This window comes from Cervus canadensis, chromosome 1, assembly GCF_019320065.1.
Source record: "Cervus canadensis isolate Bull #8, Minnesota chromosome 1, ASM1932006v1, whole genome shotgun sequence".
In the NCBI taxonomy this organism is placed as follows: Eukaryota; Metazoa; Chordata; class Mammalia; order Artiodactyla; family Cervidae; genus Cervus; species Cervus canadensis.
This window is the reverse complement of record NC_057386.1, coordinates 50792382-50819701: the sequence shown is the minus strand read 5'-3', so window position 1 is coordinate 50819701 and position 27320 is coordinate 50792382. Positions and strand designations below refer to the sequence as shown.

The following is a 27320-nucleotide window of genomic DNA, read 5'->3' as shown; positions in this document are numbered from 1 at the left end:
CATGCGGGATCTTGTTCTCTGACCAGGGATCAAACCCAGGCCCCCTGCATTGGGAGCTTGGAGTCTTAGCCACTGGACCACCAGGGAAGTCCTCTCATCTGCTTTCTGTCTTTTCTGAAATCCTACTGTTTCTCATCTAGTGGGAGTCCCCCTTCTTCAAATGGAGCTATGTATGTTGTTTATTTGGGTGTTTGGCTGGGTTTTATTACCTCTGTTATTCCTATGAATTTGGTCCAGGAGAACCAAGATTGTGGTATGCAATCAGTGCAGTCCACCACCTTGAAACTGGTGCCTTCTCTCCTCCTGTCTCTGCACCCGCTTCCCAGGTCTCTTTCTTCCTCCAGGATCCTGACCCAAGTCTCAACACCTGACCCGGTGATCAGGAAGTCTGGAAGCCCCCAAACCTTTCTGAGAAAACAATTCCAGAGCTGCTTGATCTTCTTGGTGTTCATTAGTTTTACCCCTGGTCACCCTCAGATGTTAACTTTTGGATTCTAAAGTGAAGTCCAAAGTCCACCATGGCCCACCCCTCAGGAGTCCTTCATCCCAGGTAGAGCCCAGCATGGGTTTTGTGAAAATAGACTTTATTATAATAAAATGTCTTTTTAAACAAATACCCCCACCATTCCACACCCCTGGAGACCAAGGTGGGGGTGGGAGTTCAAACAACCTCCCACCACAGCAATGGAAACATGCAGAGCCGCTCACCCAGCTGGAGTGTGAGGAGAGGGGTGCTAAGGGGAGGGGGGACGAACCCCCACCCCACTCTGAATAGGGAATGTATGAAAATAGTTGCATAAATCTGTCCTCTCCCCCAGCCCCCAGACTCCAACAGGGGCCAGAGGAAAATGATGCAAAAGAGAAGTTGAATCCGATGAGCAAAATAAGGCAAACCCAACTCCTGCTTTCTGCCCACCGCCCCGGGGTCTCGGCCAGGAGGGCGGCTGGCAGGGGGGTGCGGAGGGGCGCTATGGGGTGGGGTCAGGCCCGCTTTGGCTTGGCCTTTCTCCTTCCCGGGCCTGTGCGGTGGAAGCGAGAGGGAGGAAGCTGGGCTGAGGCACTGAGTATGTACATCTATATACACAGCTCCGCCCCCGGGCTGGGGGGCTTGGCAGAATCCAGTGCAAACTTTCCTTCAGGGAGGGAAGACATGAAGAGGATGGCCAGCGCCGTCGGAGGGAACAGCATCTCCCCGAGCCAGGCATGTGGAGGCCAAGAGGGGACTAGCACAGCGTGGTGGACACCAGGAGCAGATGGGTGAACCAGGAGGGACAAGTCCATGTCCCTGGCCGGCTCTGTGACCAGGTGCTCAACCCCTGGACTTGTCCCCGTGCAGGGGCTCAGGGTCCCCGCCTGTAAGAAGACGATGCCCATCCAGAGGACCAGCCGCTCCTCTAGCTCTGACCTTCACTGAGTCTGAGTCCTGTCCCAGCGCCACGGTGCTCACTCGGGAGTACCAGAGTCCAGGGCCTTCCCCACGCAGCTGGGGCCTTGGGGACCACAGCATCACTCTTTCTTCCCTGAGCCCAGTTTCCTGAGGAGTTGCTTCCCCTTGGAGAGGAGAACCCACACCTTCCTGCTCGGGCCCTGTGGCAACCCCGGTTCAGCCTCAGGGAAGCAGCGAGGGCCAGGAGCACAGGGCCAGCCTGGGGGTGCTGGGGGCCCCTGGGTTGAGCTGACCCAGTCCTAGAAAGTGAGAAAAAAGGGGCAAGGTCAAGGCCTGACCCCCACCTCACCCTGCCTCCTTTATCGCACAACCTTAGGAGCCCGCAGCCCCCAGGTCATCACAGAAACATGGGTGTGAACCAGAATCCATGGTCCGGCCGCCGCCCCATAGAGCACCAGGAGGGCATGATGATGGAGGGGCACGGAGCTGGGAGTCAGAAGGCACAGACAAGGAGGCTCAGTTCTGCTTTGGTTCTTGGAGGGAGGCGAGCCCCTCCCCTCCTCTGGGTCTCTCTGCAGGATGCTGGGCTGATGGAGCTCAAGAGCCCTTGGACTTGATCCTTGGGATGGGTGCTCCAACACCTCCCCACCCCATCATCCCCTCCCAGCCAACAGGATAGCAAGGACAGGGATGCTGGAAGGAGCCAGACACTCCAGGGAAGGTGGCTCCTGCACCACCGCACAGACAAGCAGCAGGCCCACGTGGTGAGCGAGGGCCTTCCGGGAGGGGAGAAGTGCCCACTCCATGGGGGGAAGATGGAGACTCTTCCTTGGATGGCCCCGGAGAGGGCTGCAGGGAGGCAGGGCCAGAGGCACTCACACTCACCACGAGCTCTCTCCAGAGAGAGCTGCTCCCCGCCCAACCTGCCCGCCCCGCCCTGCCCTTAGCACAACCCCTCTGCAGAATCTCCTTGTTCTCTGAGCCACCACGAGTGGCTCCCTCTGCCACAAGCCCACCCAGACTGTGCTGTCAGTGGCCTAAAAACAGGGACAGGACAAACAAGAGAGCCACAAGGAAGCCTCCCCCCACCCGCTGAATCCCCACGTCCCCTCTGTGACCTCCTGGGCCTGGTACAGCCCTCAGGCCCTGCCAGTTCTCCGCCCCCGCCCCCTACTCCCTTCCTCAAACCCCTGCTTCCACCAGGGCCTGGCGGTCTACTGGCAGAACCAATCACAGAACTCAGGTGCCGGGTGTCCAGCCTGGGGCCCGCCTCCACCTAAGGCCCTGGTGATCTGGCAGGGCTGCCCACAAAGAGGTCTGCTGGCACCCAGAGGGGGCTTCCCAGGTGGTGCAAGGGCTAAAGAACCTGCCTGCCAACGCAGGAGATATGAGACGTGGATTCGATCCCTGGGGTCGGGAAGATCTCCTGGAGGAGGGCAGCACCCAGAGGTCAAAGAGTCTCTTTCCAACTAGCCAGGGCTGATGGCTGGCCGGGGTGGGGAGGAGATCGGAGGCCCTTACCACTCCCGCCCAGGGGTCCCAGGAGACACATGGGAGAGGCCCCAGAAATGAATGATTTGAGGTTATACATGGACTCCGACTGTTTAAGCTTCCCCTTTAATACCCGCCCCCCAGCAAGAAAATGGAAAGTTGGACATAAAATCATGCCTCTGGTACCCCTAAGAGGTCATGATACAGAGGATAAGGGTGGAGAGATGGAGACTATTATTACTGGTGGCATTAGTATCACTCTTGTGTCACCAATAATAATCACAATATTATAATACCATAGTCATATAGTATCATAATACACCGATGAGCCACAATATGGATGTCACACAACATTCTATGAGCCGCATGTGCTATAGAACATGAAGGGTCAGCTAACATGGGACAGTACATAAGGCAGCTGGCACCGCCTTGAATAAGGTAAGGGGAGGGGCTGATCCGAGTTCCAAAGTGGGCTCGTGGCCAAAGCTCCCTCCCCTGTTCCTTGGAAGAAGGTGGACAAGCCAGTGGGGCTCCCGTGCCTGAGACAAGGAGCACTATCTGATTATGGTGAGATGAGGAACGGGGCGACCTGGACCCAGGGGGTCAGCCCCCACTTACATGTCGCTCTCTCTACATATATCTATCTCCATCTAGCACTGGACTCTTCTCCTCCTCGTTCTCTGAAGAACAGGGAACAAAGAGAGGAGATGGGTTACCGGCAGACCACGAGCCCTCCACCCAGTCTCCAGGTCACCCGGGTCCCTAGGTCCTGCTTGCACAGCCCCTGACTCTGGAACTAGCGCAGATGGAGGCCCAGGGCTTTCTGGTCGGGGCCCGGCCCCCTCACCCTCTTCTTGCCCTGGGAGCCTGTAAGTGTACTCTGTACTCCACCCACCCAGGACTTAGGTCCTTGCTGGGCGTCTGGCTTTAAAAAGCGCCTGGGAGCCGGGGAACTGCAGCAGGGGAGCAGGGAGGGTCCCTGTGATGGGGGCTGTGATGGCGAGAGGTGTGGGAGACTCGAGGGTCCTTTTCCAGGGGGCCCTCCCCTGCCCTGGCCGGGGGTGTGGACGGCCGGGTCAGATGAGACCGGGATCAAGGTCTCGGCCTCGCCCCACCACGCAGAGGGGCACATGCTGTGGGGGTGGGGGGAGCCACCCTGGCTGGGTTCCCTCTGGCCATGGCTCACAACCCCCGCCTCGGCACCATGGGCACCTAGACCGCTGCACGCGGCTGCATCCCTCCCACGCCGCCGCGTAGAGACCCGACTGCTGAGCCCGGAGCCCAGGTCCTCACTGACCTGGCCCTCGGACGGGGCTGCCCCAGGCTCCCTGTCTGAGCCGCCTGCCTCAGGCCCAGGGCCCTCCAGGAAGTTGGATGGAACCAGGCCCCGCTGTCCATTCAGCTCCCCCTGGGGAGGAGATGCGGGTGAGACAGACCAGGAGGGGCCTCAACAGCACCCCCTGGACGCTGAAGCCCCGGGGCGGGGGATGGCCTGGGGTCCATGTCACCATCGAGCGAGGCGACTGGCCCGTCCCTCTGGGCTTCCATCAGGAACCTGGTTCCCCACCCCCATGGTTCCAGGAGACCCCCCTTGGGCACACCCCCACCCCCACGTCCTCACATAGTAGAAACCATCATCGTCCATGGCCCCGAACACAGTGATGACGTCCCCCGCCCGGAAGGGCAGCTCTGCCTACAGAGAGACCACAATGCAGGCGTCAGGCCGGGGCAGGCACGGTCTCCACCCCGCCTTGGCTGGGCTCAGGGAGGGGCTCACCTCCACGTCCATGTTGGGAGAGCTCTCCCGGGGGTTGTAGTCAAACGCGGCCACCATGGAATGGGGAGCTTTCAGGCCAGCAGAGGAGGCTAGCTGGGGGGGCCCTGGATGGGGAGGAGAAGGCGACTTGGGACTCTTTCTAGGCACTCCCACCCGCCTCCTGTCCTCAGCGCTGGAGACCTGCCGACCCGAGTCGGAGTCGCCGCCTCCCCAGCAGCTGTGGCTCCAGGGGAGGCTGGAGGCGCAGGGAAGCCCCTCACCTCCATGGGGCTGGGCAGGCCCTTCCCAGTCAGCTGCGGAGAGAAGAGGCCTGTGAGCCCTGCTCCTCCGGCCCTCCCCTCGGGGGGCAGGGGAAGGTGGGGGGGGGCTGGTGCGGGGCAGGCAGGATGCTCAGCCTCACACAGGGAGAGATGCAGGAGAAGGACCATCAGCCGAGAGCAGACCCCCGCTGTGGGCTTCACAGTGAACTAAGGGCCAGATAGGGTCGGTCACTTGCTCCAGGTGGCACAGAATCTATAGTCAGGTTCCTTCTGGAACAGGGCTTCCCGGGCGGCGCTAGGGGTTAAGAGCCCGCGTGCCAATGCAGGAGACATAAGAGACAAGGACCCTTTATAGAACAAAGGTTCTAGCAAACCACTGCCCATCCCCATTAGAGTGAAGCTCCCCATGGGACGCATGGCTGTGGGTGAAGATGGGGCCGGTTCCCTCCACCTGCTCAAGACAGACCTGTGTTTCCCCAGAGAGCCAGGCAGTGCCCCTGGCCACCTCCCTCCTCATCCTCAGGGGCCCTGGAGAAGAAGAGGATCACACCCACCTTTCTTGGAGCGGCGGGGCTTGGGGGGAGGCCCGGCGGTGCGGGCTGCAGAGTAGACGAAGGGGCCGTTCCCTGCTCCAGACAGCAAGCAGACATTAGAGGGAAACCGAGGTAGGGAGCGAGACGGACAGTGACTCTGGTCTCCTCTCAGGGCTGTGCTGGGATTCCTGCACTCAAGTCTCTAAGGCCACTCTTCCCCTCCCATCCCCGACCTCCAGGATCCAAAACACACGGCCAGTCCCCCTGCAGCAGCCCCCATTCCGCGTGGCAAGCCCACTACTGCGGCCAAGAGGGCCCGAGTCTCTGACGGTCCCAGTGACTCTGCCCCTCTCTGGATCAACCAGGTACCCTGGCCACTCCCGATGTCCAAGTTACTTGGGGTTGGGGGGTGTTGAGTTGCAACTGGGGTGGGGGGCGGTGGGCGAGGGGCAGGAGCAGGTCATACCTGAGCCCTCAGCGAGAACCTCTGGGGACAAATAGCCCCGCTGGAGCAGCTGCTGTGTCCCCGCAGAGCTGTCCACGGCCACTTCAGCCACCATGTTGCAGGGAATGTAGCCCCACCGGCCCCCACCCTCACCCCGGTAGAAGCCGTCTGCGTCTTTGTCCCCAAACACCTGGAGGCAGAACAGACAAGCTGTGTCAGCAGGCCACTTCCACCTGCTCCTTGCTCCCTGAGCCCACAGCGCCCCCAACTCAGGACTGCAGAAGAATGCTCTACCTTTTATGGAATCGGAAATAGGGGGAAATAGCCAAGAAGAATCAGAGGGATGACAGAAAACAGCCCTATCCAAACGATCATCATTCACTGTCTGCACGTCCATTCCCCCAGTCCACCCTAGACTGGATCTCCCTGATCTCAGAGTTTTAGCCCAAAGCCTTCAGGAAATCCTTGGAGGCTCAGTAGATGTCGTCACACTAACAGCAGCAGTATCACGCTGAGCCACGTGCCAGGCCATTTCAGTGCTCTGTGGGTACTGAATCCTCTAATCCCCAAACAAGCCTGTGAGGCAGACACTCACATGATCCCCACTTTACCCATGAGGCCCGAAGGAAAGAGTCTACTCCTGGTTTCACGGCTCGACGTGGCAGTCATGACCCCACTCCACATCACCTGGCTCTAGAAGCTGCGTTCCCCCGCCCCGGGTGAGGCTATGATCCCTCCCGGACACGGCAGGAAAGGAGGGAGGAAGCAGGACCAGACTGTGAGTCAGTCACCTTCAGGATCTGGCCCTCCCGGAACGGGAGCTCCTCTTCCCCAGCATCAGGGTTGGGTGACATTGACACGGGGTCGTAGTCAAACAGAGCCACAAAGACCCTGACAGGGAGGTCCCGGAGGGCCAGGGCTTCTTCTGGAGGGCTCCTCGCGGGGTCTGCGGGGGAGAAACGGCAATCAACTCTGGCCAAGGAGGCAGGAGAAGCCCCTCGGCCTGGCCCAACCCCGCAGAGGCTCACCCAGCTCCATGGAGCCTGGCCTGGGGGCCCAGCCCCCTCTCCGCTGGGAGCCGCTCTGCCCGGGGCTGTCCAGCCCTCTGGGCTCCCCAGACTCTGCTGCCTGCAAAAAGAGGGCAACAGACAGCAGGAGTGACGCACCACCCCTCTGCTGGGCGCCTCAGTAGCGGCAGGACCCCACGAGCGCTCCCCCCAGCTCTGCCCCGTCGGCGGAAGCGGCACAGCTGAGCAGGGACACACATTCCTCTCCTGGAGCCGTGGCCCAAGCTCACTGGAGCCATCAGACACCCCCAGGGGGGAGGAAGGGCAGCAGGGGAGGCTCCGGCTCCGGCCACCTTAGCAGATGAGTGCAGTAGAGGGACTAAGGTTTAGATCTGAGAGCTGGCCGAGGCGCGTGTGAGAGGAGGGCCTCTTCTCCGTGTCGGGGCTGGGCGATGCTGGACATCGCAGGCTGGGTCCTGAAGCTGTCACTAGCTAAGCGGAGGAAAGGGCCACCTGCCCCAAAGGCAGGGGGCCTGCTGGCAGCAATGGGCGACTTATGGCCACAGAACATCAGCGCATCCCAGTTCCGATGGACGGCAGAAGCAGCAAAGCAGTGGAATGTGGGTGGGAGGAGGCAGGTGAGGGAGCCCCGAGGCCCCACCCCACCTCTGCTGATGGAGGCGGCAGCGTGGAATGGGAGCGGCCGGTGGGCAGCAAGCAGGGCCACCGGGCAGCAGCAGGCAGGGGGCTGCCTGGGCGGGAGAGGGCACGGACCCGGGGGGGCGGCTCCTTGGCTCTGCCGGTCGCACTGCGGCCTCTCCGCTCCGGCTCCCCCTTCTCCCAGGCCGCGGAGCATGGGTAGGGGTGGGGGCCTGAACCGGCCTTCGGAGGTGCCCGGGGCCTTCCCACGGGGGCTGCACCCCAGGCCTCCCCGTCTCCGAGGCAGCCGGAGCTGGTGATGCTCATGTCCCCGCCGCCCATCTCTTGCTCGTCCTCAGAGTCATATTCGATGCTGATTTCCAAGCACTTGGGGGAGAGGCAGCTGGCCAGGCCCGGTTCCGGGGCCCGGCCCCGGGGGCACTTCCTGGAAGGGGCGGGCCGCGCCCTCCCGCCGGCGTCCGGCGCAGCCCTGGCGCCCTCTGGCGCAGAGGGGCCGCCCCTCTCGCGCGCAGGGCCCGTTGCTCGGCCGGGCGCCTGGGACCCGCCGCCGCCGTTGCTGAGAAGCCGGCTGCAGTGCTCCCGGTGATCCGGAGACCGCCTGCGGCCAGGGGGCTTTTCGGGGGAGCCACTTCCTTTCCTCCAGCTGCCGCCACCGACCAGTCCCAGCGGGTCCTCCGGGCGGTCCCCAACCCTGCAGGGGCTGCAGGATGAAGCGCAGAGGCCAGGTCCGCGGGGCCGCGCGCCGTCGCAGCCCAGCCCCGGAGGCAGGGGTGCAGGCGGGCCGGGGTCTCTGGATGCAGAGCCTGCCCCTGGCCCCTTCTCCTCCTGCGCGGCCTCCCCATCCTCCTCTCCGTCCTCCTCCTCTTCCTCCTCCTCCTCGGGGATGCTAAACAGCTTCTTGCTGCGGAAGTGCTGGAGGGGCGGCTCCAGGATCTGTTCCAAGATCTCCTCGTCGCTGTCGGTCTCACACAAGGGGTCGGGCTGGGGCTGGGGCTGGGGCTGGGGGGCGGGCGGGGCAGCGGGGAAGAGAGGTCCGTGGGAAAAGGACAGAGCTGTGACCTTTGCCCTCAAAGGAGGGCAGGGGTTTCAGGTAACCCAAGGCCCGCCCCCCCCAACCCCCTGTTGCCTCCCTCCAAGAAGGAAGACCAGAGAGAGAGAGTCTGGCCCAGAGCCACACAGCGTGTCCAGGGCAGGGCCCCCGGGAGCACTGAGGAGCCCGCCCAAGAACAGGATGCACAGAGGGGCTGAGTGTCGGGGAGCAGGCCAAAGGGGCCTCCCAGTCCCTCCTCGGAAGCTCCCAGCAACGCGAGGCTCTCAGAGGGCGCTGCATCGAGCGGGCTTGAGTGGGAGAAGTTACAGAACGGGGCGCCTCGGTCCCCCCCTCCTTTTCAGGAGGGTCGAAGCCGGGCCTGAGCTACTTCCTAGCGGCCGCCCCGCAGAGGGCCCAGGCCGCACACCAAGAATGCTGCCGGCACACCAGAGCAGCTGCTGACTCGGGGGGCAGAGGCCGCAGGAACCTGAAGGGCCCCCCAGCCCCTCCTCACCCCGATACCTTGGCCCCCTGCCCCCTGATGCTGTGGCCAGCCACCTGCTTCAGGAAGGAGCAGGTCCTGACACCCAGCTCCTCTTCCTCCTCCTCCTCCTCCTCTTGGATGTCTGACAGGTCTGAAGTGCGGCCCTGGTCCACAAGGGAGTTCCCCGGACGGACCCCCGGCTCGGCCGCTTCCTCCTGCAAGAGGCCAGACATGGGAGGACAGCGGGGAGGTGAGCGAGGGCACGTGGGGACCTTCTGACAGGGTCAGCCCCAGCCAGGATGAATGGGGCGGTCCCCCGGCAGGAGAGAGGGGCATGCCCCCAAATCGGGGCATAGGCACTGTGCGGGGCGGGGAAAGAAACCTGGAAGACAAAGCGGCAAATGCAAACAGCCAGACACACAGTGCAGGGCAGAGCGAGAGCGGGGCGGAGAACGGGCAGAGTGGACAACCAGCTCTGGGCTGGCAGAGGCAGGGAGGGGGCCCCCGACTCCTCGCGGTGGCCCGGGGTGCCCCCAGCCCCGTACCTCAGCCCGGGGCCTCAGCCCAGCCCCTGGGTCTCCTCCACGGCAGGCCTGGGCACCGGGCAGCCTCTGGGCCAGTGCTCCCTGGGTGGCGCCGGGTGCCAGGCGGGCCTCTCCCGCGGTCTGCTCAGCGTCCTCCTTGGCCACACAGGAGGTGGCAGGGCCAGGAACGCAGTCTCCCAAGGTGGGCTCGCTGGCCTTCCCGTCCCCAGGGGCACCCAGCACAGCTGCCCCAGCCGGCTCCTGGAACGGCAGGCACTGAGGAAGGGCCCCCCAGCCCGAGCCCGGACCCTCCTCCCAGCCTCCGCCGGCCACCCTCCTCCCAGCCGGGTACCTGCGAGACAGGCACTGGGGGCTCCTCTGAGGATCGTTCTGCCGTCTCTCTGGGAGGGCTGGCTGGGGGGGCGCCCGGGGGCTCTTGAGCTCCACGGGGGTCGGGGCACCGGAGAGGAGAGCTGGGGTCCCCCAGCCCCAGGGAGGCTGGAGCAAGGGGCGGCCTGGCCTCCGGGCCCGGTCGTGGGGAGGCGCAGGGGACCCTGGCCGGCCTGGAGGCCTCGGCCAGGGCAGGGGCGACGAGAGCGGGGAGGGAGTCCGCCGACTCGCCGTGGGGCGACATGGTGCGCACGGCCACCGCGCGGCACGCCTGCAGCAGCTGCAGCTGCGACAGCTCCACCAGCACGCTGCCCGCCGTGGGCGAGGCCACCTCCATGATCTGCGGGTGGGGGCCACAGCGCGGGAAAGGGGGGCTGCAGTGACACACACAGGCGCCCACAGCACCACAGCCGCTGGCGCTGAGCCTCCTGGCCACGGGGCCCCAGGGCTGGAGTCCTAGTCCGTGGGCTCCCAAAGCCCATGCTCTTAACCAACCTGCTACCTAGGGCCCAGATGCCCGGAGCGGGCAGCTCCATGCCAGGCCGGGGAGACGAGGCCTCTCAGCACAAAGAGGGGAGAGACCCATGCCCCGCTCCCAGGATACAGGAGAGGGCAGAGACCCACGCCCCACTCCCAGGGTACGGGAGAGGGCAGCCCCGGGCTGTACCTTCTGCCCATCAGCATAAACGGCGTAGCCTGTGACCCGGACGCCGTTGGAGGTCCCGGCCGCATCAATTGTCACCGGGAGCCAGCTGATGATCAGGATCCCAGGGGAGGGCCCTGGCTCGACCTGCACATCCAGGGGGGCATCAGGTGGGCCTAGGGGAGGGGGCACAAGACCCAGGATTGGAGCACACCCACCAGAGAGAACAGCCCACTCTGCCACTTCCCTAAGATGCAAGTAGCAGCCAGTCTCCCCTGGGGTCACCCTCCCGGGCCTGACCTCCCCAGGGGTTACACACACCAGGCGCCCGAGCCCGCCTACCTGCTGGCAGTGTGGTGAACTGCAGGGTGGCAGCCCGTGGCTCTGGCCTCTCCCCGCCTGGTTCCCAGGACCCTCGAGGCGGGAGCTGAGCCTCCACTCGGGCCTGATAGAGGGTACCAGGCCGCAGGTGGCAGAAGGTGGCCCAGTAGGTGCTGGGGCGGGCTGGGGGGCATTCCTCCCCGTTGAGGTAGACGGCGTGGGCCAAGCTGCTGTTGCTGGGCACCCAGGCGATCTCGGCAGATGTGGCGGTCAGCCGATGGACCCGCAGCTGGCTAGGAGCCACGCGGGCCCGGGCTCCCAGCAGCAAGCAGCAGCGCAGCGGGTCGGAGCCGCCCCGGCTGGTCAGGGCCTGCACAGAGACCCGGAGGGGCCCGGTCTGCAGGTCCAAGTTCTCCAGCACAGCCGTGGGGGGTGCCCCGGACCCCAGGGCCTGCCGCAGCTCCCCGTTCACACAGACGTGGTAGCCGCGCAGCTCCACACACTCAGGAGGCGGCTCCCAGGCCAGCACCACGCTGTGGGCCAGCTGCTTCAGGATGGCCAGACGGCGGGGGTAAGGCACGGCAGGGAGCTCCCCCAGGCCCTCAGGCGGGGGGCTCGGGCTGGGTGCCTCCCCGGCCGCCTCGTCCTCCGGTCGGGGCTGGCTGCATCCCCCGCTGCTCTGGCCCCCACTACTGCTGCCGCCTCCGCCGCTGCTCAGAAAACTGAGCTCGGGGCCTGAGCTGTGGGACAAGTCAGCCAGCTCTGGAGGCAGCGAGGCCAGCAGGTCGTCGTCAGACACACGCTCAACAAAATTGGAAGGGACCAGGCCCCTCCGGCCGTCCATGAGCTCTCCTGGGGAGGGGAAGACAAGAAAGGAGGCGGAGAAAAACACAGCCCGATCAATGCATTGTAGCGAAGCTTGGTGAGTGATCTGAGGCATATGATTCACCTGTTAGCACTTTTAAAAGAGCAATCACGATGTGGACTGGGAAATTATTGTTAATTTTCAGTGGTGTGATAACCGTACTGTAGTTCTATGGGGAGGGCTTTTTAAATTTTAATGTGCAGATGAATCACCTGGAGATTTCTTAAAATACAGATTATAACTCAGTTGGGTCTGAACAGTGCTGAGATTCTGCACTTTGAACAAGCTCCCAGGTGATGCTGCAGGGATGAAGGATGTCCAGATGCACACGGAAGTATGTCTAGGTAAGATATCGTGTGTCGGACTCCTCTGGTGGTACAGTGGTTAAGAATCTGCCTGCCAATGCAGGAAACATGGGTTCGATCCCTGGGCCAGAAAGATTCCACACGCCTCGGAACAACCAAGCCCATGCGCCACAGCTACTGAAGCCCATATGCCTGGAGCCCGTACTCTGCAACAAGACAAGCCCTCTCTCCTCAACTAGAGAAAGCCCATGCACTGCAACGAAGACCCAGTGCAGCCAAAATTAATCCACTCACTTAAAAAGAAATAAAATATCATCTGTCAACACCTTGCTTTTCAATCCTATTTTTAACCCACATGGGAAAAACCCAATTATGACAAAATATTAATAATTGTTGAATCCAGGTGGTGAGTACACAGGTGTTCATTTTACGATTTAACTTTTCTGTTTGAAAACTGTCATATTACATGGGTCTGAGGAGTGAGGGCAAGGGCACACCTCAACCTTCCTGTGTGGAAAGCAGACACCCTCAAAGGGAGAGGGAGGTCCTGTCTGGCTAGCAGAAAGGCAGGAATCTTTAGAGACAAAAGACACATGTGCCAGAGGAAAGAGCCCCCTGTGGGTTCTCGAAGGCACTGAGATCCACAGCAGGACTGGGTCTAGGAGCATGACTGGCAGTCAGTTCTTTGGTTAATATTTATTTATTTGTCCACGTCAGTTACAGCATGCAGGATACTTGTGTCACACAGACTCCCTACTTATAGCGTGCAGGCTTAGTTGATCCGAGGCATGTGGGGTTTTAGTTCCCTGACCAGGGATCGAACCCACATCCGCTGCCCTGCAAGGCAGATTCTTAACCGCTGGACCACAGGGAGGTTCCTCTCAGTCAGTTCTGACAGCGATTGCAGCAAAGTTCTGCTACCTTGGACCAGCTCCCCTGAACACTTTCAACAGAACATTATAAAACATTTCGTATTGTTTGTTTGTGGGATGTCAAGGATCAAAAAACCTGGACAAACGGCCTGTCACATCACAGCTAATTTGGGAAAAGGAAAAAGAGTCCCAGGGCACAGAGGAGCTGGCGGCTGCTGGGCCTTCTTGGGAGAAAAGGGGAACAAGGGCCAGGTTTAGGGCAGGGGGTGGGTGTAGGCGGTCCCGAGCAGCAGGAGGACGTGGAAGCTTCCCCAACACCATCTCTCTCTACTTAGGCTAGGGGGGTGGGGGCGGGGGAGTAAGAAAATGAAGAGAAACAAAAGAGACTTTCAAAAAACTGATAACAGAGCGTAAGTAGTGGGTTGAAAGGTAGCCTTCCCAAAATATGTCCACATCCTAAACCCTGAGCCCTGTAAATATGGCAAAAGTGTCTTCGCAGATGCAATTAAGGAGCTTGAGATAAAGATCGTCCTGGATTATCTGGGTGGGCCCTAAACCCAATGACAAGTGTCCTTTTAAGAGGACACACAAGGAGAGGCACTGAGAGAAAAGGAGGAGGCAACGTGACTGCAGATGCAGGGACCAGAGGGATGCAGCCGCAAGCAGGGAACTGGACCCCCAGAAACTGCACGGGACAAGGAGCGGAATCTCCGCCAGGGCCTCCGGGGGCACCCTGCCAGCACCTTGCTTTCAGGCTTCTGGCCTCCAGAACTGTGAGGGAACACATTTCTGTTGCTTTAAGCCACCACCCAGTTGGTGGAAATTTTTTACAGCAGCGCTAAGAAATTCATACAGGCAACACTGTGGGGTGTGATGCTAACGGGAGGAACCATCACACTAAGCAGGTCCACAGCCCTGCAAGGCTGGTTCAGGAGCCGGGGCCACAGTCGGGCTCACGGTCTGGAAGCCCCTGTCGCTGAAAGCAGCCCAGCTGTGGGATCAGACACAGCTGAAGCCACCAAAGTAAGATGAGGAATAGGGAGTCCGACCCCCACGTGTCTACATGCCTTTCCAGCTACCCTAGATTGCACAGTTCAAATTCTAGTAACTTGTGGTTAGCTAATATTTATGTTCTTGCTGGTGGTGATGGTGGTGGTTTAGTCGCTAAGTTGTGTTTGACTCTTACGACCCCATGGACTGTAGCCTGCCATGCCCCTCCGTCCATGGGATTGGACAGAGTTGGTGTTTCGATTTTTTTTCCTCATTAAAAAGGCCGTTTTTCTGGGAGCGATTTAATCCTTCTCTCCATCGTCCATCCCTAGAGAGAGTTTAGTTGTTTTCCATCATTCCCAGCACCTGCTCAGATAACAGGCACGGGGCCCCAGGAGGAGAGGCTGAGCAGGCCCCACAAACCCCAAGCTGTGGCTGATAGAGGCGCAGACCTGAGCACTTTGCTGATCCCCACACACTGCTGCAGCTCTCACCTGCCCTGTCCACCCCGCATCCTGGGCTCCACACCACACTGTCCTCCATGCTGTGAAAGGATGCAGCCTGGCACCCAGCCAGGGCACCCCAAGGAGTCTGCCAGGCCCTGCCATATTGCCCAGTCAGTAACATGGTGTCTGCTTCAGTGAGCTGATCGCCCCACGGGCACCACAGAAGCGCCCTGGGCACTGCAGAACCGCCCTGGAGCGCAGCCCTGCCTGGGCCCTGGCAACTGCTGACCACTTGCTGACACCCTCTCCTGGGCCCTGGACCCCTGATCCCTCCTCCCCACACTCACTGGGTTCAGCATCAGATCTATGCACCACGTGCCCGATCTCGAGGTCACTAGTGTTGGGCGCTGCCATGCCCCACCTGCCAGCAGAAAATCAAATTTAGCCAAAATTCCCTGTGACACTCGGTACGCCCTCTGGACTGTGTTGGGCCCTCTGTCCTGCACGGGGCAGGCATGGAGTCAGACCAGCTGCTCCCGGACCCCTTTCTCTCCCTTTCCCCACGGGCCGCCGGGTCTCTCCTTGCCTTTCAGCCAAGTCTGAGAAGTGACGGCGGGCTCAGAGGGTGCGCATGGGTGGAGGGCTTTGGGAAGAGAAGCTTCAAAGCAAACGAATGGATGGGATGGTCCCCGCTCCCTCCTACCTTCAAAGAAGCCATCCTCGTCCATGCTGCCGTAGATGTAGATGTACTCGCCGGCGGTCAGCGGCAGCTCTGCCTCTGGGTTCTCGTTGGGGCCCTCGAAGGGGTTGTAGCTGCGGGGAGGCCCGGAGGAGGAGGGGGACGGTGACCGACATCCTGTCTCCTCCCCGCCCATCGCCCGGCCTTGGGGACACTTTGTTGTCCACCGTTAATCACAGGGAGCGCCCACTGCACCCACCCCAGCCCAACGAGGCGAAGATGACCTGTCCCGCCGTGACCCCTGCCACGCCCCCACCGTCTTGTGCCCCCCATGCACCCCAAATGCTGGAGGGCCAGGGCGCAGGGGTCAGGGCCCACCTATAGCGAGCTAGGAAGACCTGGACCCTGGCTCCGCCCCGGCCGCCCTCTGCCACTGCCGGGAGCAGCGAGATGCTGTCCGCCTCCAGTTCCTCCACCTCACTGGCCGTGTCCACCTGGGGGGCCAACAGAAAAGGGCCAGTCCTCTCCAGGACCCAGGGGCCGACCGCAAACCCGGCAGGGGAGGCCCCACTGTCCTGAGACGAGAAACGGGGCAGATGCTGGACGAGGCCAGCGGCAGTGAGCTCCGCCGATGCGTTCTAAACCAGAACGTCAGCCCTCGGGGCCTGGTGGAGTCCAGAGGGGCCTGGTGGAGCCCAGACGCCCTGTGTCAATGGAGAGGGGTTAACGGTGACCCCTCCCTGAGCCCTGGCCTCCGCTGCACCAGCTCAGTAAATAAGACCACCATCCCCAGCGTAGAGGGGGCAGACACTCTGGCGGCAGGGGGCAAGGGGGCGCCCTACGACAGTCTGTGTCCTTAAGGTTATAAAACTGCAATAAAGCACTCTAGCTGGAAGCAAAGGGGGAGAAGGGGCTGAGAAGTCCCTGGGACAGAGGTACTGCCAGGGTAAGCGGGGGCACCCAAAGCCAGCACCTCCACTCCTGCCCACAAGGGGACGGTAGAGGCCGCGGCTGGGCTCACCACTTCCCACACCCGAGGCTGCAGCGCTGCTCCGGACGCCCCCATTCTGCCCGCCCCCCCCCCCGCACTTTCTCGGGTTTGGGCGGGAGAGAGAGGGAGGGCTGCGGTTGTGAGTGATACCAAAGAACTTGGCAGATACCAGCTGCCATATGTTAAGCATCTACTGTGTGCCCCACACGGCGGGAGGCACCGTCCTTGTATTGTTTTCACATCATCCTCCCCACAACCTCACGGGGCAGGCTTGTTAGTTCAAAACTCAAATGACAGTGGAACCCAAGCCCAAAGAGGGTCAGCGACCTGCTGGAGACACAGCTGGGACCTCAATCCCAGACCTGTTGCCCCTTCTCACAGCATCACCGGCTTCTGCCATGGACACTCTCACCACCAGCCTCGTTGTGTGGGTCCTGGCCCCAGAGGGTCTCCCTCCCTGCAGCCCAAGACTCTCTGGCCTTGCTGGGCCCCAGAGGGGCGGGCTGGGCAGCCCCTGAGGAGGGACGGCAGGCAGGACAGGCCGCATCGGAGCTCCCCACCCGCCAGGAGGAATCCACAGGCCCCTCTCCTCCAGGGCCTGGTTAGACCCCCGACACGGGCCAGCAGCCCCCCAGCTCCTGGGCCACCACCTGCCCAAGGCAGAGCTGGAGCCCAGGCCCCTCCCCAGCACTGACCTCGGGGGTCGGGCAGGACTTGGGGCTGTTGTGGATGGACTCGGAGCGAGAGGAGTTGGACAGGGACTCTGCCCTCTTGGCCGGCGTCCTCCGGGAGACCCCGGCAAGGGTGGCAGCGGCAGGCTCGGAAGACTTTGGGGTGCAGCGCCCCGGGGACGCTGGTGGGAGGTCGAGGTCTACAGGAAAGATGACATGTGGCCTTGGGGGTCGGTGTCCCGAGGAGCGACCAGTGACCACGCGTCCTCTTGGAGCTAGAGATCAGGCCCTCTGTGGCCAAGTTCCCTTACAAGAAGGGAAATCCTGGGGGAGTGTACTAAGCGGAGATGGAGGAGACTTACACATATTATTTCACAGCATCCTCAGAGCAACTTGATGAGGTGCAGTGGATGCCCCTGTCTCAGAGCCTAGGACACACAGAGCCTAGGCCCACAGAGCTTGAGCAGGGTCACTCTCTGAGTGAGCGGAGCCGGGACCACCCGATCTGACCGATGCCCAGCTGGCTCTTCACCAGCCCACACTGCCTACCACTGACTCCTGGTGCCGACCTCCCAGCCAGGACCGCAGAGGAGCAGGAGGAGCAGCTCCCTGAGATTCTCCAGTGGGCTCAGCTGTTCCCTGCCCGCCCCAGGAGAGGGAGTCTGACTCAAGCCAGAACCGGCTCTAACTTGCTGTGTGACTTTGGGTGAGCTGCTAGCCTTCTCTGACCCTGAACTCCGCTCAGGACAAAAGCACCACGCTGATGGCGCTGGGGGTCTACCTCACCTTTGGGGCCGGATCCGCGGCAGGGCTGCGGGGTGGAGCAGCAGCAGGGGGGTGGCGGGCGGTCCCCCGGGGCACCGCAGCCCAGGGCGGAGGTGAGCAGGTCCAGGGGGCCGGGGTGCAGGCGGAAGGCCTGGAGCTCCCGTGCCAGCAGGCTGAAGCGCTCGGTCTGGCTGCGGCACTGCTCCTCCAGCTCCCGGACCCGGACCTGGGCCGAGACGCAGGATGAGCCGCCGGGCCATGGGGCTGCCTGGGCCGGGCCCATGCCATCTCCACGCAGCCCCGCTTCAGATCGCACCTGCCCAGGCCCCGGGGCAGGGCACGAACCCTCAGCCTGGCTGCCCGGCTGCCCCCACATCGGGCGGCTGAGGGTCGAGACCTGGGCACCGTGGGACAGCGTCACTCCCAACCCCGCCCCCAGCTCAGCCGCGTGCCCCAGCACTTGCTGCGTGTTGACCCCAAAAGGGGTCACCCCACCCCATCACCACCACGGTATCAATTCAGGGGTTCTCTCCACTCCGTGGCTTGTCACCCTTCCACAGCCAGTGACCCACATCCCTGCCCTCAGAGACGTCCGCAGAGGCTCGGGACATCATTGGGACAGGAGTGAGCCAACACCCAGGAGTTTTTCTCAAGGATCAGGAGAGTCCCCATCAAGGGGGTCGTGGGTCAGACTGGCTGGCTTGAACCCCTCCTGGTCTCAGGGGCTGGGCTTCAGAGATGGGCAGGGCCTGTGTGTGCCAGGCACAGTGGCAGGTCTGGGGCTGGGGCTGGGGGGGTGGGCACATGCCCTGTGAGAATCCCAGCTCATCTACAGAGTCTCAGCCTGTGACCAGTCACACCCCTGTCGTTGGACAGCAGGGCTGGAACTGCTTGGGCCTGAGGGAGGAGACTCAGCTCAGCCAGCCTGGAAGGGTGTTGGGGAGAGCCCCCCGCCCCCACTCCCCAGGGAGATGGGGGATCAGGAGGCTGTACCTGCATGGAATCCAGGGTAGACTGTGGCAGGAAAGGAAAGCCCAGAGGAGAGTTAGAACTCTTACGGGGGCGGGGGGTGGGGGGGATTACCCGGAGAGGGAGGGAGGGAGGGGCCCAAATAGACAAGGCTCAGTCAGCTCCCTAAACCGACTAAGCAAGTGCTAAGTGGAAGGATATTTCAGGGCCAAAGGTGGAGGGGATCTCCCCAGCGCCCAGAGCATCTAGGGACCCTTCCTGCAAGCGCACATCCCCACCCACATCCAGGCAGCCCCCTGCAGCACTCTCCGAACCGCCCCAGCCTTCCCCCCAGCTAGCAGCACAGGTGGCCACCTCCGGGGACCCTACCTCCAGCAGCTGCACAGCGCCTTCATGCTCTCTCTGGGCTTCCGCCTGGGCCTACAGGTGGGAGGAGGCAAATGCTGGAGGAGAGGGGTGAGGACTGGGGTGGGATCGAGGGAGGAGGGTAGGCAGGACGAAGGAGAGAGGAGAGGGAAGGGGGCTGGGAAGGGGCTGTGGGTGGACTCCCTCCGGTTCCCACTCTGAACCGCACCTTGAGTCCAAAGGCGAAGGGGTGGAGAAGAGGGGCCTGGGACTGCTTCCTGCTGCCCAGACCCTCCCCCTCAGGGTTTTTTCCTCTTCCTGTCTCTCTTGATGCTCTCTGCCTGCTCGTCTTTTGCCCCTTCTGAGTGTCAGGGTCCCACAGGGCACAGTGCTGGGCCCGTGGTCACTCTCTCTCTAGACTCCCATCTAGTCACAGGACCAGATGCACTGAATACTCCGAAACCTGTCTCCAAGACCGACTTCCCTAGGACCCAAGGCTCACAAGTCCAGCTGTCTGTGGGCCTCTCCACTAGGGTGGTTAACACACAACCCAAACTTGGCCGAAACGGAACTCAGAACTCGGGATGCCTGACCTCTCAAACCTGCTGCCTGTCATCCCTCAGTCCTGGGGGGTGAAAGGCCCAACCATCCATGTAGTCAGCACTTGGGTGAAGGCGCAGGGCATTCAATCAGAATCCCACAGTGAGTCCTGTCAATTCTCTGTCCACAATGTACTTCGAATCTGCCCACTTGTTTCCCGCCGTGGGTTATACTCTCACCCAGGCAGACATCATCTCCCACCTGGACCCCTGCGGCCACCCGCCACCTCAATGCCTTGCTTCTGTGCCCACACCCCTGTCCACCATCCACAGTGCTGCCGAAGCGACCCTCTAAATGACGAATCAGACCATGCCACTCCGCTGCTCGGGATCTTTCAACGGCTTCAAAAGACTCAGAAAGCAGAATACCCAAACTTCTCCCCTGACTTGAAGGTCTGATGCGATCTGGCTCTTGCCTACTCCTGCCGTTCCATCCATCCTACCACGTGCTAGCCACACTGGTCTGTGCCCTTCAAGCTTCTCCCCCCCACAGGGCATCAGCATGACTATTCCCCCTCCCCAGAGTGCTCATCAGCTGGCTCCTTCTGACCCTCGAGGTATGAGAGGGCTTCCTTGCCAAGCTTGCTGAAGAGACCCCTCACCCCATCCCCACCACCCTATGTCACATCACCCCGGTGACTTCCCCCACTGTTCCTGTCAATGTCTGCAATCAGCTCACGCATGGATCTGTTTATGTGCGGCTCGATCAGGGACCTGGCCTTTGCCCCTCACAGTCCCTCCAGGGCCTGGCACAGTGCCTGGTACACAGTGTGTTAGTTAGATAGTGTTAGTTGCTCAGTGGTGTCCAACTCTTTGTGATTCCACCTACTGTAGCCCCCCAGGCTCCTTTGTCCATGGGATCCTCCAGGAAAGGATACTGGAGAGGGTTGCCATGCCCTCCTCCAGGGGATCTTCCCCACCCAGGGATGGAACCTGGGTCTCCTGCATTGCAGGCAGATTCTTGACTGTCTGAGCCACCAGGGGTTCAGTCCATATTGGATGAGGGTCTGGAAGCTACAGCTGGGGTCTGGCAGCCCCCCCGCCCTTCCGCCCCTCCAGACGCCGCCCCCACCTGCTGCAGCCTCCGGACCTCCTCCCGCTTCTCCTGCAGGCTGAGCCGAGCCTGCTCGTGTTCCACCTCCAGCTGCTGCCGCCGCTGGGCCACCTCCCGCATGTGCTGAAACGCAAGAGCCTGCGTCAAGGCCCGAGCCCTGCTCTACTGTCTCTACGGAAGATCTAAGATGAGGGCGCCTCAGACACCATGTGTTCCAGACACTCTGTTAAAAAGGAAACTGCGGCTAGAGAAGGAAAGGGCCGCGGGCACCAGGACTCAGCCCTACACCCCCGCACCCCACGCAGGGCACATGCTTTACCATCCCTCTTTCACCCCGTGCCACCCTCCTGCCACCTGCCCAGTGCCCTCACCTTCAGCACCTGCTCCAGGCTCTCCAGCTTGCTCTGCAGGCCTTGGCTCTTGAGAAGGGCCGAGTCCCTCTCCTGCGTCACCCCCAGGAGCTGGCCCCTCAGCTCTGCATTCTCCCACTCCACCTGGACAGGGGGGAGCGCAGAGAGCTGAGAGTGTGAGCCTTGACCCTCAGCACCCCCGCCCCCAGGGGCCTCAGGATGCTCTCCCCAACTGGGGAGTTGGTAGAGGCAGCGCCTTGCCCAGGGACGGGACCCCGGCAGGACCTGGGCAGAGCCGCTACCTGCTCCTTTTCCGTGGCTCTCCCACTGAGCCGAGAGTTCTCCTCCACAAGGCGGGCATTCTCATTCTGGGCTGCCCTGAGCTGCAGTTCCTGCAAGACCAGAGAGGAGGTCCAGGGAGGGTCCCAGCGCCCACCTCCTCCTCTCCCCCCACACACACACGGGACCCTGCCGGCCCCCTCCTGGGACCTGCCTCAGCCAGCAAAGGGAAGCCCCACTGAACAGAAGGGAAAGCATGCTTTCGGGCCAGGAGAGAAGGAATTGGCACTCCGGGGGAGCCCTCCACCTGATGGGCCTGAGAGACCCGAGGAGCCGGCCTTCTAAGACCCCACAGTGCTCACCAGCTCCTCGCATCGCCTCTGCTTTTTCCGGGCTTCCTGCTCCAGGCTCTCGCATTTCTTCCGCTTCTTGCTGAGTTCCGATTCCTGCAGGATCAGAAAGGAGCTCCTCACACGGGAAGACAGATCCACCCATAAAGGGTCTCCTCCAGCTCCTTAACCCGGGTCTTACCAGTTGCTGCACCCTCTGCTGCTTCTCGGGCTCCCCTAGGACCACAGCCGGGTTTTCCACATCCTCCTGGGGTATGGCCTGGAAATGGCCAGGGGCAGTGGGCTGGTACCTGAGGGCAAGGCCTCAGGGCAGCCTGCCCCCAGCCCAGCCTGTCCGAGGGGGTTTCCCACCCCACCTCACAGTCAGCAAAGAGATCCCTGCTCAGGAAGGGGAAGGGGTGCTGTCTGCCCCCGCTCCCCCATCTCCAGTTGATCCTGAGTGCTTTGAGATCCAGAGACCCATGATTGCCCGGGGAGATGGGTCCTCTATCCAGGCCAAAGCTTTCCCTTTTTAGCTTGCAGCCCTGCTCTGCACTCAATAACTGTCCTGGGCGTCCTTCAGTGACTGGCAGAGAACTAGGAGGCTGCCTGGGCCCCCAGGGAGGTGATGTCCCCAGACCTAGGGGTTATGGATCCAAAGAGTCTTGGCCTAGCGCCTACAGACCTGTCAGACCCTCCTCCCAGCTTCCCTGAGCCCACCCTACGGGCATGTCCGGTTATCCATCCGTGCAAACTCTGGAGGACAGATCTTTAGTGATGCTCCCTCCCTGGACCAGGAAGAGAGGCCAAATCCCTTCTCCCTCCCCTCTTCCCGGAAGGAGGGGGACCCAGGTGCCGCCGAGGACGGAGGATGGAGAGGAGCCAGACCTCTAAGTTACGGAGGTCCGAAGCGGGGTCCCCAGCTTTCGGGCCAGGGGCCGCCTAAGCCCGACGCCCGGTGAGGGTCGCCCGTACCTGGAGCCGGGGAGGACACCGCGCCGCCCCAGGGGAGCCGGGCCGGGTCTGACGGACCAGGCGGGCGCTGAAGGGGGCGTCCCCGCGCTGTGGCTGCGGCGGGAGGCAGCGGCGCGGGCTGGGCCCCGGGCGGCTGCCAGGGCAACCGGGGATTTGCGGCCGGGCCGTACCACTGCCGGCTCGGCAGGGGCGGCGGGGCGGGCCGCCGGCCTCAGGCCTGCGGAGAGGGGGGCCCGAGTCCCCGGGGGCGCGCGCGGCGCAGGTACGAGCCCTGGGAAGCCGGGCCGAGGACCTGGCCCGGGCAGTGCCCGCGCCGCCACCTCCTCGTCGGGGCTCTGAGCGCGGTGCACGGGGAGGGGGGAGATCCCGGAGCCGCTCCCACCCGGTTCTCCGCACACCTACACACCTGCCCTGGCGCCGGCGCTCACCTCTCCCGGGGCCCCCGGGGCGGGCGCCCCTGCTTTGGCCGGGTCAGAGGGGTCCGGGGGCCGGGGCGGCGAGGGCGGCTCCCGCTGGTTGCGCAGGGCGATCTGCCTCTGCAGCCGCAGCACCTCCCGCTGGGACTCGCGCAGCAGCCGGTCGAAGTCCCGCACGTGGAGCCACTGGGGGCCCTCCTGGAGTCGGGGGACCGGGAACCGAGTCGGGCCTAACCCCGACCCGCCCGCGCAGTCCCCAGCTGAGCCCGCCCTCCGCTGGACTGCAGGGGCCCTCGGGCGGGGGCAGGTGCGCACCCTCCCCATGCATCTATGCCCGGTCGCGGAGATGCATGCCTACACAGCCCCATGCTTCCGCTCGCCGGTGTGCAAACATTCCCGGGAGCGCGTTTACTGGGCACTCGCGGTGTGCCCGGCGCTGTGCTCAATGCCTTGCGAACATTACTGCACCCCAGTCTGAGGTTGTGCGTGAGGTCGTACAGCCAGGCCCAGTGGCTTGCAGCCCGAAACCTGGAGCCCAGAAATTCCCAGGTCTGGGACTCACGGCTCCACCCCCTTCGGTTCAGGCGCCCGGTCCCGCTCCCACCTGGGCCGTTGCCAGGGGAACCTACTCCCAGCAGCCTCCACCTGCTCGCTTCATTTGCATCTCATTAACATCTCAGTCCGCATCCCACACCGCCAGGCCGGCGGCCCTAGGTAGGGCTGAGCCGGCAGGGGTGACCGGGGCCTCCACGCACCTTGCCCGCCAGGGTGAGCCTGGCCTGCAGCTCCCTGCACTCCCGCTGCAAGGCAGCGATCTGCTTGTCCTTGGCCAACAGGGCGCTGGCCGTCTCACTGAGGTCCCGGGCTCGTTGGCGGGCCAGGGCCTTCCGGCACAACTCCAAGCTGGCCCCTGGACTGGGCATGGGAGCACTCACCTGGCCAGGGGAGGAGCAAGGCCAATGGTCATCTGAGGGCTGGGCCACTTCTCCCACTTCTCAGCTCCTCCCAAAGGAGGGGTTAGGATGAACACCTTTGAAATGTGGCCTTCACCTGCTTCTATCCTGGGTCGGGGAGGGGGGTGGGGGTCTACCCTGGGCCAACCCTCAGCCTCGCTTGACCCCTTCCCTGCAATCCTCAAGCGGGAGTGAAAGAGTTAACTCCACCTCCTAGCTTAGGCCCAAAGTATGCTGCTAATTGAGGGCTGCCACTGTGATGGGTCTTGTCCCTGCTAGCTCTGCACCCAGAGATGAGCGCAGCGGGAGGTGGCCGCCAGCGCCAGCACTGGCAATCCAGAATTCTGCTCTCCCTGCCCGGGACACCCCCCACACCCCCACCCAGCCCTTCTCTCCCTCCGTGGCTCCAGAAGCCCCCAGCCCCCTAGCCTGGCTGGCACTGGCCCTTTCTACACCTCAGCTGCTGGGTTCCTGCGTCCCTGGGTACTAAGGGTCCATGATGCCCAAGCCCCACTGCCCTGGCACCCCTTTGCCCTGGCCGCCCAGCCTCCATCCAGTGGCCTCCCATCCTCACCACCCTCAGGTTAGTCTCCTGCAGCTTTCGGGCCCTCTCCTCCAGGCGCTTGGCAATGACCGCCAGCTCGGCATTCTTCCGCTTCAGCCTCCGCACCTTCTCCTCCGTCTCGGGGAAGCTGCTCTTCCTCTGACAAGGGGTCAGCCAGAATTGGGGCATGTGGGGAGAAGGCCGGCCCCCACCCCAGACCCAATCGTAACAGCCTGGGCCTTGGGCTAGACTCTTGGGCTCACAGGGGGGCTCCTTGGCAACTCTAGGTAGGGGTTCACCCTCTCTGGGTCTTGGGGTCATGTCAGCTCCATGTAGCTCCGGCTTGGAGGGATGTTCATGGGATGAGAAGGATGTTGAAGCAGAGAGCCGGGGTGTCTGAGTCTGCCTCCCCCCCAGGACCCAGGACTTGCTTTCCAAGCCTCACCAGCATCTGGTTCTCCTCCTTAAGGATGGCACAGCGCTGCTGCAGCTCCCCCACAGCCCTCAGCAGCTCCAGATTGGGCCTGTCCCCGAAGACCATTTTCAGCTTGCCCTGGCATGGGAAAGGATGGGGCGCAGCCCCTCAGGAATTACCCTGCCTACGGAAATCAGAGCCCTCCATATGGACGCGTTTCCCCTCCACAGTCCAAGGAAACATGGAGACAAGAAGGTTCTCCCCCATATCCCAGGCCTTCAGAGTGGGGCACAGGAGGGGCTGTTCGGTACACTAGTGACTCCAAACCCTGGGACCCTCTCTGCCAGTCCCCAATTCTTCCCACCTCTGCCCAGCATCCTCTTTTGGGAAAGGCCAGCCTGAGCTCCCACCCCCACTCGTCCAGGCTCCCCCAGATCCTGAGTCCCCCAAAGTCCAGGTCCCTCCATCGTCTACAGGAGACGACTCACACCCACCCCAAGCCTTGTCCTCTCTGGCTTGGCCCAGCACTGAGCCCCCCTCCACTGAGTCGCTTCCTCCAGACTCTGATTCCATCACACACTCCCCCACACACACTCCTCCAGTATCCCCCAGTCCCCAAAGACAGAGAGGTGCAGAGAAGAGAGACAGACAGACACAGACAGACTGTCAGAGAGAGACTCACAGAGGGAGGGGGAAATGGAGGGTTCAAGGCAGACAGACAGGCCTAGTCAGAAGGACAGACAGATGGTGAAAAACAGAACCACTGAGATTTCTGCCCAAAGAAGGGAGGACAGACGGTCACAGAGACGGACCCCCAGACAGAGATAGGCCCGGAAGAGACAGGGGGCAGTGAAGTCCCAGACCATGCCCAGGCCGGCAGGCAGGATGAGAGCCCCAGCCTCGCAGACCCCGGCTGTCCTAGCTCCCTTACCTTAGAGAAAGCCTCTGCCTCCGGGTCCTCCAGCCTCTGACAGCCAGGTCTGGAGCTCAAGGCTCCCTGCGCAGGGCTGGGCAGCCCAGTTGCTGTTCTTCCAGGCTCAATGCCCCCCACAGGCCCCGGGCTTCGGGCTCCCTCAGGCTCGGAGCTCTCCTCAGGCCTCAGTTCTCCAACACGCAGATCTGTGGGGGCACCAACCATGCTTGGGGATGCGCCTCCAGCATCACCCCCTGGGCCTGGAGTCCAGCTCTGCCAGGTGGGCAGTGCCCACGGCTCCATGTTTCCGGGGTCCCCCAGCCGCGGGAGGGATGTCAGTTGCTCCATGGTTCTGCCAAGGGTCCCCAGGACCCGGGCCCGGGGACATCACCCAGCCCGCTGGAGGGGCCGGCGAGGGTCACGCCAGGCCAGACCCTCTCCTCTCTGAGCGCTGGGCTTCACTGCAATTCCATCCAAGGTTAGCCGGGTGCTTCCTCCCCACAAAGGAGGCTGCGGGAGCCGGGGCTGCCGAAGGAGCTGCAGCGAGGGGTGTGCGTGTGAGCTGTCTGCTCGTGGCTGTGTGCGCGAGCCTGTGGAGGAGCACGGGTGTCCCCGCGGGGGTGGGGAGCGTGTGCCAAGGCCACCGACAGCCGCGCCGGCTGAGGGTGTGCGCGTGTCTCCAGGTCGGCCTGTACCGGTCAGCACAGCCGTGTGTGTGTGTGTGTGTGTGTGTGTGTGTGTGTGTGTGTGTGCTGGGGGGCTGTGGTTTTGTGTGTCACTGCCTGTGCCTGTATCAGAGTCACCAGCTGTTTCTGCGTGTGTGGGTGTCTACTGCAGGGCTGTGGCCGTGTGTGATGCTGTCACTGGTTGTATCTGAGCGTCTCAGGGCTGTGTACTGCTGTGTGTGCCTGGCTGTCATTGTGTGTCCGTTTCAGCCTCTGTGAACCTGACCATCCATCACGATCCCTCAGCCCGGCTAGGGTCCACAGGAGCTGCTGGGGGTGATCCCCAAAGGTCCGCTGGAGTCCTTTATCTCCCGCTCCTCTCTCCGCCGCTGCTGGGCGGTTGGGCTGGTCCTAAGGAGGCCTGGGTCGGTGGGCTGCTTGCCTCATAGTCTCTCTCCCTGCTGACCTCAGCTCTGGGGACTGAAGGGGTCCCTTGTAGTCCCAGAGCCCCGAGATGGTGGGCGCCGAGGAGGGCCGAGCCTCAGAACCCGGGGGGTGAGCGAGAGAGAGCCAGCCCTTCCCGCCCCCTCCCCCTCCCTTCCCGCCCACCAATAGGAAGTCGGCTGCTGGTTTCCATGGGGATGGCGCTGGACTGGTGGGCTGGACCGGCAGGCAGGGTTGGGACAGAGGGAAGAACAGGTTCCTTAGGATGTCGACCCAGTACCCACAGCGTGTGAGCGCCCACCCTTCCCACACACACACCCCACATCTTCCGGGGTACGGTGTCAGGGGGGCTGCAGACCGCTGTCTCCATAGCTGTCCCAGTCCAAGCCGGGTAGAGACAGAGACGGGGTTGGCACGACAGATCCAGCCACGGAGAAAGGCAGGAACAGAAAAGACGGAATTTACGATGAAACAAAGAGAAAGACAGGGAAATCAAGATAATGAAAACAAGAAGAGAGAAACAAGGAGACAGAG

At 62.6% G+C, this 27320-nt stretch overlaps 1 protein-coding gene across 10 annotated transcripts; it reads right to left on the bottom strand.

Moving 5' to 3' along the window:
• Positions 1-567: 567 nt before the first annotated feature.
• On the bottom strand, positions 568-26846 carry TSPOAP1 (TSPO associated protein 1). 10 transcript variants are annotated; one of them, XM_043483086.1, is made up of 32 exons: positions 25696-26839; positions 24795-24902; positions 24380-24508; positions 23608-23787; positions 22865-23050; positions 21664-21741; positions 21495-21578; positions 21156-21245; positions 20875-20997; positions 20522-20626; positions 18875-18925; positions 18530-18550; positions 17558-17762; positions 16796-16971; positions 15488-15603; positions 15134-15243; positions 10974-11804; positions 10656-10807; positions 9951-10328; positions 9620-9859; positions 9113-9289; positions 7675-8559; positions 6922-7021; positions 6685-6839; positions 5915-6083; positions 5470-5541; positions 4916-4948; positions 4656-4759; positions 4500-4571; positions 4176-4286; positions 3497-3558; positions 1548-1686 (listed from the first exon to the last, which is right to left on the bottom strand). In XM_043483086.1, the coding sequence occupies exons 1-31, from the start codon at positions 26023-26025 to the stop codon at positions 3529-3531; spliced, it is 5601 nt and encodes a 1866-aa protein (XP_043339021.1). In that variant the 5' UTR covers positions 26026-26839; the 3' UTR covers positions 1548-1686; positions 3497-3528. The 10 variants fall into 10 exon arrangements, with proteins under 10 accessions (XP_043339011.1, XP_043339021.1, XP_043339030.1 ...); XM_043483076.1 differs by lacking the exon at positions 3497-3558 and having other exon boundaries at positions 568-1686; positions 25696-26838; XM_043483095.1 differs by lacking the exon at positions 1548-1686 and having other exon boundaries at positions 2987-3558.
• Between the last annotated feature and the right edge of the window lie 474 nt (positions 26847-27320).